The sequence below is a fragment of the Schistocerca serialis genome, chromosome 2 (genome assembly GCF_023864345.2).
Source record: "Schistocerca serialis cubense isolate TAMUIC-IGC-003099 chromosome 2, iqSchSeri2.2, whole genome shotgun sequence".
In the NCBI taxonomy this organism is placed as follows: domain Eukaryota; kingdom Metazoa; phylum Arthropoda; class Insecta; order Orthoptera; family Acrididae; genus Schistocerca; species Schistocerca serialis.
The window spans coordinates 1,130,097,538-1,130,111,421 of record NC_064639.1 but is presented as its reverse complement, the minus strand read 5'-3'; the positions used below and the strand labels follow the sequence as shown (position 1 = coordinate 1,130,111,421).

The 13,884-nt window shown below is 39.2% G+C and overlaps 1 protein-coding gene across 1 annotated transcript in view; it reads left to right on the top strand.

Annotated features, from left to right (window-relative positions):
• Positions 1–258: 258 nt before the first annotated feature.
• The window catches only part of LOC126458587 (E3 ubiquitin-protein ligase SMURF2), a 174,825-nt gene continuing 161,199 nt past the window's right edge, over positions 259–13,884 (top strand). The window contains exons 1-3 of the mRNA XM_050095725.1: positions 259–550; positions 737–775; positions 859–967. Coding sequence (XP_049951682.1) covers positions 496–550; positions 737–775; positions 859–967 — 203 coding nt within the window. The 5' untranslated portion in view covers positions 259–495. The remainder of the gene's footprint in view (positions 551–736; positions 776–858; positions 968–13,884) is intronic.

Here is a 13,884-nt window from a genome sequence, read left to right as displayed (position 1 = left end):
TGGTTGCGAAGTAAGCTGTTTTTATGTATCTCTGAGAGCATGTGGGTTTGCAAAAGATCAGAAGGAAAATATAAAATTACTTTAAACCGAATTTGCAATTATCTGAGATATGGGCAAGCTATTTCTATCAGGCAGGTTTGCGGATTAAAATCATTATATTCTTTCGTAACTATCGAGAATGAATCGATAGATATTCTGTCGACTGTTGGCTGGTCATGCTAATGTGTTTGACGAACTTTGGTCTTAGTGAATGGAAGAGTAGCTTGATAGAATTTTGACGTAATGTCTGTGCGGAAATGGTAGGGTGTGCTTTGCGTTTAGTGAATATGCGTGTGAAAGTGTCATTTCTCGCGGAAGTGGGTGAAGATTGCGTTTTTGTATGTGTAATGTAACGACACATCTGACATAATGTATTTCTATTTACTCCTCGCTGGAACAGCCGTAGTGAATAATATGTATGTTAATTAAAGTGCTGAATGTAAATGACAGTGAAATATGTCCATCCCAGGGGGGAGTAAAAGAAGTGGTGCTATGAAAATTCGTTTGACAAGTAAGTAAAACAATTATTACGGAATATATATGTTTCGGAAGTCATTGGAAGGGAAGGATACGAGACCAGTCAGTACGAGGGTTGTGTCATTTCCTAGATTATAGATGTCAAGTGGAAAGTAGTCGTTTTCGTATATGTTAAACATATAATAAAAATGAATATTTAAACAGTGATTTCTTTTCGCAGTACTGTGCGCACGAAATTTGGCCAAAAAGGATTTGTTCCGTAAGTTAAAAAATATTTTTGTGTTTGTTTTGACGAGTCGACAATGTTTTCATCAGTAGGCTCAGTAATATATTGTATTTCAGGCCTTCCCGATCCATTCGCAAAGATCAGCGTCGATGGCTCGGGTCAGTGTCATAAAACAGACACATGTAAAGCCACTCTTGACCCTAAGTGGAATCAGCATTATGATTTGTAAGTGGTAGTTGATATGCCTATCAACTAGATTTAATGTTTACAAGAATTTTTGATTTCCCATATGTAATACGCATTTCACTTGGAGCCCTATTTTCTTTACTGATTTGTGGCTTACGTTTTATATAATTGTTTATTTGCAGAGCTCGTTATTACCATAGCCTGTTGCTATGTTCAAAGTAAACAGTCGTGCAATATGTACAATTACTGAGAAACAGTTGTGTATGCTTAATTTTCCCTAATTAGAAGATAATATGTATCGTAGTTAAAAGGTATTCCCACTGCATAATACTTTTAAGCATTACCATTATTTCATACTGTGTGTTAATAGACTCCAAATGCAGTTTCTCTGTAAAAGAATGTTTATGCAAGGTAGCGAGTCTGATTATTTTCATGTACCTGTTAACTACTGATACTGAATGTGGTATGCAGAAGAAACAATCAAATTATGCAATTTTCATTTAAGTTTTGAATTCCCATTAGGCCTACGCAAGTTTCTCACACCCGCAGTATACCGTAGGGGAGAAGGGCATTATAGTATTGAAGCAATTGACATTAGCTCAGGCTTTGAATACTTTTGCATCAGAGAATGAATTTTTGTTGTTATGCACAATTTCATGTGGTTGTTTCTTTCTGAAGGTGACTGGTTTTCTTTAGCTATCAGGTGGACAACTCCTATATTTTATTGTAAAATGGTCCTTGGACAAATATTTGACTAATGCATTCTGTATAGAAGGAACATATTTGAAAGAGTGCCCAGTGTGTGTGTTTCTTTGAAATGTGAATTATTGTTGTTGCTGAGAAAGCGATAAATGTGCTTTACAATGAATCACTTCTTTAAAGAAACACATTAAAATGCTTTCATATGGTAAAAATCTTCACCTTCATATCTGGTTTTTGGCTTGTCCATGCTGTTATAATTTGGCACCCACCCTGTTACAGAACAGTTGTGGTAGCCTATTTCATTGCCTTAGGTTGCAACTCATTTGATCTTATCTGTATAAATGTTTCCAACAAGGTGCTAGTGGCAGATATTGGTTCATGCTTCATCCTACACCACCTGAAGTTTTGTGCAGATATTTCTTGTGGAGTCAAGTTAGGCTGTACAGAATTTAAACTCAATATAGTTAAAAATGGCATGGTTTTATTACGCCATTAGTAGGAAACACCATGACATATTCTACTACATTTGAGACAGTTTAAATCTGAAACAAGTAATAATGTAAAAGATATGTAGATCAGATGCGCAGGTTTTTGTGCCTGAAAAACTGTGCCGTTTACGATTTTTGTGTGATATGAGGTCAAGGTTGCAACAGTCTTACTGTGTTCTGTTACTGTAATAATTTTTTAGACAAATGAAAGTGTGTTGAGAAATGTTTTAGTTTCACAATGAAATTATATAGGCTATATCAATTCCCCTAAACTTCTTCAGTAATTTGTGAGTGTTCTAAAAGTTACTAATATTTGTGGATACTCTGATGTATATTGCTAAGTATTATCAGCCTTCTATTTTCTTTACATTAGTAAGAGCAGGCATGTGCGTATATTCCATCTGTAGACCAAAGAATGAATAGAACTGAGTAGCAAGAGAGGGCAGCAGGTGGTGACTGGGTAGATTTTGTTTGTATGCATTTCTTACTCCAGATACTAATTTTTGTGTTGTGTATAGCATCAACAAACGTAGTGAAAAATAAATGCTATCTGGGCCTGTTTGAGCACTATGTTGCCTCTGGCTTGTAAGGTTCACTGTGGAAGGGAAGCTATAATGTTGGGAGTAAAAACCTTTTGCTTCTCCTTTTGTTGTAGCTGGCGACTTGCCTACTAGCTCTTTAGTCTGCAGACAGTGTATACTACAAAAGATTTAACTTATTTTAGCCATAATTTTAACAAACTGTTTGTTCAGTACTCACAGTTAGTATTCTGACTACTGGACTACAGCCTTCACAGGATATTTACTGTTTTTGGAGATGCCCCCACTTACCACATTTTCATCCCACCTTAATTCTTTGTTGTTGAAAAAATATAAAACCATGCTTTTAATGTTATCAGAAAAGATGAGAAGGATTTCTTCTTGCTGGATATTGGTAATATAACCACCTCCATTCTGTAAGCTTTTTCCTTTGGTGGCCTGTTATCATGTGCTTATGTGCTACAGCACGCTGTAAATATCATACAAATTATGTCATGTCTCTTTGAATGCGAGCCAGAAATAACACTAAAACTACTCCATTTCTCTTTGAATGCGAATGAAATGAACGAAAACATGTTTTGTAGTGCTCTCTCCTTGGTAACAAGGAAATTGTTGTGTGCTGAAATTGTCAGCAGCACTATGATCAACTCAGGAAAGGGATGCAGCTGGTTGTTTTCAACTGCGCGTGCACTGATGTGACATCATCCCTTCCGGCACTATGAGTGCTACATTTATCTCCTTTTTTTGTTATTACTCACAATGTTAAATGATTGATTGTAAAATTTTGTGTGTATTGAAACAGTTCAATTTATATACTTAAAATTAATATATTCAAGTTAGTTATTATTACTACTGTTTTAAGCCAAAGGGTTATAGGCCACCACATTGTAGTGCATTGATAAAATTTTGCATGAACCGCCACTGGTTTTTCTTCCATTCAGTGTGAAAGTAGAAATACAGGAGCCACCTATTGTATCGGCCAACAGTTTCAAGCAAGCATTAACATTTGCAAATCTCAGCATTTAAAATAACTTACATATTTTGATTCATCTCACCCAGTAAGTCTTCTGTTGTGTACATAGTTCCGCGTAGTCAGCGCATACACAACTTTCCCACTAGAGCGCGCCCCGTTAAGCACAACAGCGCAGGCACAGCGCTCGTCCATCTCCGCACTATGAGATGGCACTGTCATAGAGATGGACCAAATTCTGCTTCCGCCGATCCTCGTATTAATATGTAACGCAGCCAATGAGATTGCTGCTAACATAGAACCTTTTTTCCTCGCGGATCACACTCGCGCAGTGATGCCTGACCACTCGAGGTATTATAACGAGTGTACAGACCTCCGATTAATCAGTCTGCATTAGTGTATAGTCAAGTTTCAGTCTGCACCTAATAAGATTACCATATTCCTGTACATCGCCATGAAGAGAAATGTATACACACTTTGTCAAGTATCAGAGATATGTGAGAATAAGATTAACGTACCAAGACCAAAGGAACTTGAGATTGTCAATTGTAAATAGCATCCAGAACCAAGTTAAGTAAGGTTAATGCTTGTTATTATTTTAATAAATGTGTGTGAAAATTAATCAAGTTCTGTTTAAAGTTGGTCACCGTCAATCTGCTACTCTAAGCGTGCAAGTGGCATTTCTATCGTCTGACCTAACGGCAGAAGATAAACACGCCACGATAAGACCACTAGACATATTGCTGACACTCGCCTACTTCGTTAGAGCGACAAGTCAAATGATCTGATGGTGTGTGTACCGAAGGTCTTACAGTACGCACACCGCATCTTCCTAACCAACATAGTAAAGTAAATTGCCAATCATCAGGGTTTAGCTATATAGATGTTGGTATCTTAAGCCTATCAGAAACTTAGATTTTCTTATAAATTTCTCTTTGCACTAGACAAATCATGTTCTTTATCAAGCGTTGAGCATCTCACTTTGAGACTTCAATGTTTTGGAAGAAATGACCAAGACTTAGCAATGTTACGTTGAAACTTTCTGCAGTTTCCATTTGTTTAACTATCAGCATCTGGAGCTGCAGATGGGGAAAGCAGAGTAGCTAGTTTTTGTAAACCTTGTTATTTGTTATCTTCAGTCCAAAGACTGGTTTGATGCAGCTGTCCATACTACTCTGTCCTAAGCAAGACTCTTCATTTCTGACTACCCACTGCAACCTACATCTTCCCGAGTCTGCATACTGTATTTACCTCTTGGTCTCCCTCTACGATTTTTATCCCCCACATTTCCCTCCAGCACTAAATTGGTGATTCTTTAAGGTCTCAGACTGTGTTCTTCTAGTCAGGTTCTGCCACAAATTTGTTTTTGCCCTGATACTGCTCTGTATCTTTTAATAGTTATGTGATCTACCCATCTAATCTTCAGCACTCTTCTGTAGCATCAGATTTCAAAAGCTTTTGTTCTCTTGTTGCCTAGACTGTTTTTCTTCCATGTTTCACTTCCATAGATTGTGACACTCCAGACAAATAATTTCAGAAAAGACTTCCTTGGACTTAAACCTACGAGGTTTGTTCCGAAAGTAATACCTCCTACTTTTATTCATGGAAACTACAGCACAGCTAAGTAAAGCTATGGTCTGAAATGTTTCCACAGTCACCACCATTCGTTATGCACTTTTGCCAATGATTAATCAGAGACTGCATGCTATGCTTGTAAAAACTGGAACCAGCTGAGGCTAACTCCTTCCTTACAGCTTGGACAACAGCATTAGAGTCTTGAAAATGTTCACCATGTAGTCCATCTTTCAGAGGCCCAAAGAGATGGAAGTCTGAAGGCACTAAATCAGGAATGTACGGAGGATGTGGTAAGACAGATTGAATAACTTTAGTGATTGGCTACAACTCTCTCACTTCCTTCTCAACTACTCCTTCCCTTTCACATGCCCCCCCCCCCCCCCCCCAGCTCTCATAACTGCCATTTGGTTTCTGTAAAAGTTGTAAATAACCTTTCACTCCATGTATTTTACCCCTTCTATCTTCAGAATTTAAAAGAGAGTATTCCAGTCAACATCGTCAAAAGTTTCCTCCAAGTCTACAAATGTTATAAAAGTGGATTTGCCTTTCCTTAACCTATCTTCTAGGAGAAGTCGTTAAGGACAGTATTGTATCATGTATTCCTACATTTCTCTGGAATCCAAACTGCTGCTACCAGTTTTTCCATTCCTAGATAAGGAATTCATGTTAGTATTTTGCAACTGTGACTTATTAAACTGATTGTTTCATAATTTTCACACCTGTCAGCAACTGCTTTTTTTTGTTGTTTAATTGGAATTGCTACTTTTTTCCTTGAAGTCTGAGAGTATTTTGTCTGTCTCATACATCTTGCACACCAGATGTCAGAGTTTTGTCATGGCTGGCTCTCCCAAGGCCATTAGTAGTTCTGATGGAATGTTGTCTTCTCCTCGGGCAAATCAAATCTCCCCTCTCATTTTTGTCTGTGTCCTCTTCCATTTCTGTAATACTGTCCTTGAGTGCATCTCCCTTGTATAGACCCTCTGTATTGTATACTCCTTCCATTATTCAGGTTTCCCTTCTTTGCTTAGTAGTAGTTTTCTATCTGAGCTCTTGATATTCATACAGCTGCATCTCTTTCGTCCAAAGGCCTCTTTACTTTCCCTGTAGGCAGTCCCTATCTTTTCCCTCATGATATATGCTTCTACACCCTTACATTTGTCCTCTAGCCATTCCTGCCTAGGTAGTTTGCATTTCCTGTCAATCTCATTTTTGGAACATTTGTATTCCCTTTCGACTGCTTCATTTACAGCATTTTTTATTATTTTGTGCTTTCATCAATTAAATTCAATCTCTCATGTATTATCCAAGGGTTTCTACTAGGCCTTGTCTTTTTAACTGTTTGATCATCTGCTGCCTTCATTATTTCATTTCTCAAAGCTATCCATTTGTCTGCCACTGCATTCCTTTCCCCTGTTCGTGATAATCATTGCCTAATGCTCCCTCTGAAACTCTCAATAACCTCTTGTTCTTTCAACTTTTACAAGTCTCATCTCCAGAATTTCGTAGCGCTTTTAAATTTCTTTAGTTTTAATCTACAGTTCATAACCAATAAATTGTAGTCAGAATCCACATCTGGCCCTGTAAATGCTGTAAAATTTAAAATCTGGTTACAAAATACCTGTCTAACCATTATGTAAACAATCTGAAATCTTCTGGTGTCTCCAGGTCACTTCCACAAGTACAGCCTTCTTTCATGCTTGTTAAACCAAGTGCTAGCAATAATTCTATTATGCTCTGTGCAAAATTCCATCGGGCAGTCTTGTCTTTCATCCATATTCACCTACTATTTTTCCTTCGCTTCCTTTTTTTACTTACAGATTCCTGTCCCCCATAACTATTAAATTTTCATCTTCCTTAACTATCTGAATAATTTCTTTTATCTCGTCATACTTTTCTTCAAACTCATCATCTGCAGAGCTAGATGGCATAGTACTACTGTGGTAGGTGTGAGCTTCGTGTCAGTCTTCGCAACAGTAATACGCTCACTATGCGTATCCGCGTTCCTATTTTCTTATTCATTATTAAACCTACTCCTGTATTATCCCTATTTGTATTTATAACCCTGTATTCACCTGGCCAGAAATCCTGTTCCTCCTGCAGCTGAACTTCACTAACTCCCACTATATCTAACTTTATCCCATCCACTTCCATTTTTAAATTTTCTAACCTACTTACCCAGTTAAGGGATCTGGCATTCCACGGTCCTATCCGTAGAATACCAGTTTTGTTTCTCCTAATAACAACATCCTCCTGAGTAGTCCCCGCCCGTAGATCCCAATATGGGACTACCTACCTCCAGAATAATTTAGCTAAGATGATGCCATCATCATTATTTAACCATACAGCAGAGCTGCCTGCCCTGGGGAAAAATTGTGGCTGTAGTTTCTCCCTGCTTCTAGCTGTTTGCTGTACCAGCAGAGCAAGGCCGTTTTGGTTGATGTTACAAGACCAGATCAGTCAATCATCCAGATTCTTGCCCCTGCAACTACTGAAAAGGATGTTGCCCCTCTTCAGGAACCACACATTTGTCTGATGTCTAAACCTTAGTCTGGAATGTGGAGCACAACTTTGGCCTCATGAGCCTTGAAGTTGTAACAGATGAATAATGAAAAAAAGTGCATCAAATACTGATATCTAATTTACATTACTGTCAACTTAAATTTTAATCCTCTTTAAATTTCGACTGAACTTTGCTGGAGGATAACTTTTGCATACCACTGGGAATGCTTCCAAAAACCTGGAATTTTTTTTCTTATGGAGTTTAAATATTTTACAGTTAAGCTTCATTCTGTAGAGAAATTCTCTGCAAAATGCCCTTCAGATTGGAGATATTTCGTAAAGTTGACTCACGTGCTATGTAATGAAGCCTGTGGCATTTAATTAATTCTGAAATATCTTTTTCTTGCCTCATTATATTTCTTTTTTCTTCAGACAAAATAAATCCTTGTCCTATTATTGTCTTGTCACAAACAAATTGGTTCCTTTTTTACATATGTCAAATTCTATCTCAATTTAAAAGAATATTTGGGTGAAAAATGATTCAAATGGCTCTGAGCACTATGGGATTTAACATGTGTGGTCATCAGTCCCCTAGAACTTAGAACTACTTAAACCTAACTAACCTAAGGACATCACACACATCCATGCCCGAGGCAGGATTCGAACCTGCGACCGTAGCAGCCGCGCGATTTGGGTGAAACTTGGCTCCTAATCACATCACCTGTATATGTGTAACTGACTTTTCCCAGCGAGGGATTATCGTTGATTTCTGTACTCCAGTGTAGCTGAGATTCCTTGTCTCAACTGCTTTCAGGAAGAACCAGCTTCTCATTTATGCAGTAGGAAAGGGGGTGTGGGGTGCGGCTTGAAGTAGTTGTGCTCTTCAATCTGACTACTGGTTTGATGCAACTATCCACACTAGTTTATGCTTTACAAATCTCTTCATCTCTGCACAACTACTGCACCCTTCACCCATTGTGACTCTCGCTCTCCCCGTTTTGCTGTTTGCTTCTTTGTTTTACACCACATATTTGAATTAACTTATGTTTAGTCCCCACATCTGGGTTTGATCTACACCTTCCCAAAATTTTTTACATAAATGTGCAGAAGGTTGCTAGAGCTGTCACTTCCTAAGACATGCGGAGGAGTAAAGTGCTGATGCATTCATCCCAAAATCCAAGGAAATGCCTAGGCGACAGATTGTTCCTTGGTGGAATGACTTGTACCATTCTGCAGCCAGGGACAGGAGGGCAGCAATGCAGAGTGTCAGTTAATGCCCTGCAGATATGAATCTTACAACCTTTCAAACGTTGAGGGCAAAGGTAAGGAGAATAATTCGAGGTGATAAGCAGAGGTCTTGGCAACAGTTCTTGCATTTCATCAATAGCTCCACATGTGTAAGTAAAGTTTGGGAAGCTATCAGGGGGATCCCAAGGCAGAACTCACAACCACCAATAGCTGCTATAAGAGATCAAGGGTGTCTCCCAATATTGCCACAATACATTTCACAGACAGTGGCTTGAGCATATACGACCACTGCAGCAGATTATAGCCAGGATCCAGTTTTCTGTCATTACCGGAAGAGACAGAAGAAGATTGGTTTTGATTTTTGTTCCACTAAAGTTGCGAAATATCACCAGCCTTTTCTCTGTGGTAGTTGGATTCTGCACAGTCAGCAGCTCATGATACTGCACCTGGTACAACCTGTTACCATACAGCCTGTTGAAACAGTTGGTCTTGGTCGAAGGAAGTTCTCCTTCATTTATTCAGTGAAATTTATGTGACTGGAGACTTTCCTAACTTGTGGAAAGAATCTGTTGTAATCCCAGTTTTAAAACCAGGGAAGGATCAAACTGACTGCTGTTGTTATCACAGCATTAGTCTCAGAAGCTGTAAAGTAAAACATATGGTCAACTGGCACCTAGTGTGGGTTATTGAAACAACATCCCTACTAAGTCACTCCCAGTTCGGCTTGAGGAGGTATCACTTGATAACCTGAGACTGCTCAAAGCAGCAGTTCAACAACTTTTCTTCTATAATTGACACCTTATTGGTGTGATCTTTGATTTGAAAAAGGCCTATGATACTACCTGAAGGCATAATATTCTGATGCAACTCTATCAGTGGGGGAGCCATGGACGTCAACCCACTTTCATACAATTCTTCCTCTCGGACAGGTGTTTTAGATAAAAGTTTGGGAATGTCCTGCCTGACCATTTTAATCAGGGGAGTGGTGTTCCTCAATCGAATGATTTAAGTGTCACAGCATTTGCAATGCCAATAAACAGTATTATGTCCACAGTATGATGCCCCATACAACGTTCCTTTTTTGTGGGTGAGTTCCCCATCTTCTGTGCCTTCTCCAACCTTGCAACAGCTGCTTGGCAACTGAATTTGATGATCAAGTGGTTAGAATGGTCAAACCGCATAAGTTTTAAATTCTCTTTGTGTTGCTTTTAATCACCCATGTACTCTTTTTAATTCACCTGTTAAATCTGAGGTTACTGTTCCCACCTTTAAGGAAACAATGAAATATCAGGGCCTCACTTTTGATGAGAGGCTGACCTGGAGGTCACACCTTAAAGAACTGAAGGTAAAATATCTCAGGGCTTTGAACATCCTCAAATGCATTATTCACAGATCTTGGGGAGCTGACATAGCATGTCTACTCCAACTCTGTAAAGTCTTCATGCGATCCCAGCTTTAATACTTAGGTCATATTTAGGGTTCTGCAAGGGCTTTGTACATCAAAATGCTAGGCTGTGAAGAGGGGCCTATCGCATGAGCCCAGTTGCTAGCCTGTGTGCTGAGGCTGGTGAGCGTCCACCGTATATTTCCCACCTTATAATTGTGGTACACTAAGCACACAGGACGCTGTTCCTAAATCCTTAGCACTCGTTGCCCAACTGACAGTGGAACATTTGTTCTGTAACAATCTACAGGCAATTATATGCTTTTGAGTCTCCATCTCCTAAGAACTTAGTGTAACACACTCCCCTTGCATTCACAGGTTGACTAAAAATTTCAGTAGCTTCAGAGGCCTCCATACCACTACTTGTTCCTTCATAATTTCTGTCACAGATGTGCCCTTCTTCATTCCCTGGTTTACGCTTATAACAGTGTTTGGTTAAAACCTGGAAACCTGTTACATTTCCAGTATCCACACTGGTCACTGTAGCGACAGTATTCTTAGGACTGTAGCCGCGCTTCTGCCAAGTGCCATCAAAAGCTACTGGTATGTCAGTCATACCATCATTGATTTCAAAAGCTTCGTTTGCAGCACCCTTCATTGACTCGCATGCAACAGATTCCACAGCAGCTCCAATAAATCGTGCATACTTGTTGATTTTACAAGGTGGGCGTGGCATATTCATCATGGCACACATTGTTTCTGCTGCAGTGTGTCCTTTGTCAATAACTTTCAATCCATAAAACCACCAACATTTACTTCAAAATAATTATATTTACACTTATCAGAATTCCAAAATGAATGTGTATATTTACAACTGGCACAATTAATGGTAAGATTCCTGGCTAGTCCATTTGATACCTCACTGCTTTTATGTAAACTAACTGGCCGTTCACATATTTTACAACATACACATTCACCTCACACCCTTGTTAGGATGTGTAAATCTACCAGAACATAACCGAACCTACCATTTACATCGCTTTAGTTTTGAGAAAACTGTGTATCACAGTGTTTTATTTTAATCTTTGAAGCACTAATGGGTGTTCCTCTAGGTACTGTTGCTTGTATTTCATTGTCTATAACTTCACTCACCACATGTTGAACACAGTGTTCCCCTTTATTCGAAAATTTATAACCATGAAACCAACATTTCTTAAAAAAAACTTTGTTTTGGCTTTTTGAGAGATTTACCAATCTATTCATCACTTTTCCTCGGAAAAACATTAGTGCTTTGACATACAACGTGTCTTTATACTATGAAACAATACGATACTGTTTTCGACAATGCTACCAATACAAACACCTAATTTAACCTTTATAACACAGCAATCCACAGCCTTCTGCATAAAAAATTACCGATTTTATTAGATCTTCAAGAAATACATGTAATATATATCATTTTATTTGGATAATTGCAAATTTTATGAGGTAAAATTCCGAAAATGCGAAAAAAAAATTTTTTTTCCATTCTAACTCCCCTTAAGGTGACTACATCCGGGTTTGAGTCGTGGTTCGTAACAAATTTTCATATGTCACTGTTGTGTAGTTGATTATACCTAATACAACTGATGTCAAGGAATTCACAGTCTGCGAATTAATTTCAATAAGTGAGAGAGCTGTGGAAGTTTGGTGAAAAATTATACTCAAGCCAATATGAAAAATTGATCACCTTATGCTGAATGGTAAATGCACAGCTGTAACACTATCAAAATGATATGGAGTATGATTTTATTATATTTTATGAGTACCAAATAACTTTCTACATCTGCGTGTATGTGATTACTCTGCTATTCACAATAAAGTGCCTGGCAAAGGGTTCAGTGAACCACCTTCAAGCTGTCTCTCTACCGTTCCACTGTTGAACGGCGCGCGGGAAAAACAAGCACTTCAATTTTTCTGTGCGAGCATGCACACATGATGTGTGTGTTGTTCTAGATCATATGTGCTCTGAACCATGACAACTTTGTATTTGAACAGGAAATAATATTAAAGTTTTACATATAGGGTTGGTGGTAGCTATAGATTTTGATGTTGCAGTTGTGAGCGCATAATTGGCAATTCATGTGGTAAAAGTATGTAATACATGTATAAGATCAGTGTGTGTGTAAACAAGTATTATTTCAAGCAGTTAGTGGAAGGTAATCTGTAGTCTCATAGCACCTCACTGAATTCTACAAATAATGAAAATTATTGCAATAGTGACAGTACTTCCAGATTCTAGTACTGCCAACTTCAATGCTCTAAAATACTTGCTCTGTGGATTTGAGAAAGGAAGTAAAGAGATTTCTGGTTTGCAATTTAATTTCACCTTAAGTGTAGTTTTGAATGAGCTATATTACAGTGTCTTCTATTGCAATTGCACGAAGCAAAATTCCAAACTCCAGTATATAACTCTTAATATTTATTTATTCAACTGTTGTGAACTGCAAGAGTGAAAATATTAGCTTTTAGATGAGTCTTTACGTGTACTTTTAAGAATGAGGCATAAATATTGGAAAGACTACCTGTAATCTTAAATGTGAAATATAAGTGTCACTTCTAGTTACACTTGAACCAGGACGATCTCTAATATGAATATCAGTTTAGTTAAGAGAGCTTGAGTCATCCCCCCCCCCCGCTTCCTCCCCTCCAGGGGGCTCACCGCTCTTTGGTGAGTACACGCTTGGCAACCACGGGGCTGCAGCACCTCTTCTCTTTCCGTGCTGCTTCTCTCTTCTTCTATCCTTTTCCCCTCTCTTGGGGAGATTTCTCATGCCTCCATGCGCTCTTGAAGCACATTTGTGGTGGTTTACTTGTGGGACTTGTACTGCTCATTCCCTTATACTGCTCTTTCCCTGCACTGCTCTCTTTTTTCCTCTGCTGTGGTGGCCTTCTTATCCTTTCTTCTCGTCCCTGTGTGTGGGCCTGATGGCCACCCGTGCGTTTGCCCTGTAACAGTAGACTGGGTAGCGGGTAATTCCCAGCCCCAGGTTGGCATGTAGGGCCTGCATGTACCCCCTGGTACAGGCCAGACCCAGGGAGGGATGATTGCCTGAGCTCTTACCTTCCTCCTCTGCCGATTGGTCCCTCTGTCACTCATTCGGGAGGCGTGACCTAGGGTGAGGACAATCACCTAAGGTGGGGGGCTCCCATTTGGAGGGCCCCTGCTGGAAGGAGCGCGCCATCGGAGACGCTGGCAGTCATGGGAGACTTCTTCCCAATGACTGACTTTCCTTCTTTTTCTCCGACTGTTCCCCATAAACAAAAGTAGACTGAGGCTCCTGCCTCAATGTCTCTTCATGTTGTGCCTCGATATCTAGTAGTCTCATGTTTAGACGAAATCCAGACTTTTGCTACTGTTAACCTCTTTGTTATACAGAAAGGCGTGGATGGCATTGCCGGCCCTGTGAAGTCATACTCTCATCTCTGCAATGGTACTCTGCTTTTGGAAATTGATAGTGCTCTCCAGGCTCAGAAACTACTCAATGCCCAAATCCTCCACGAAGATCCTA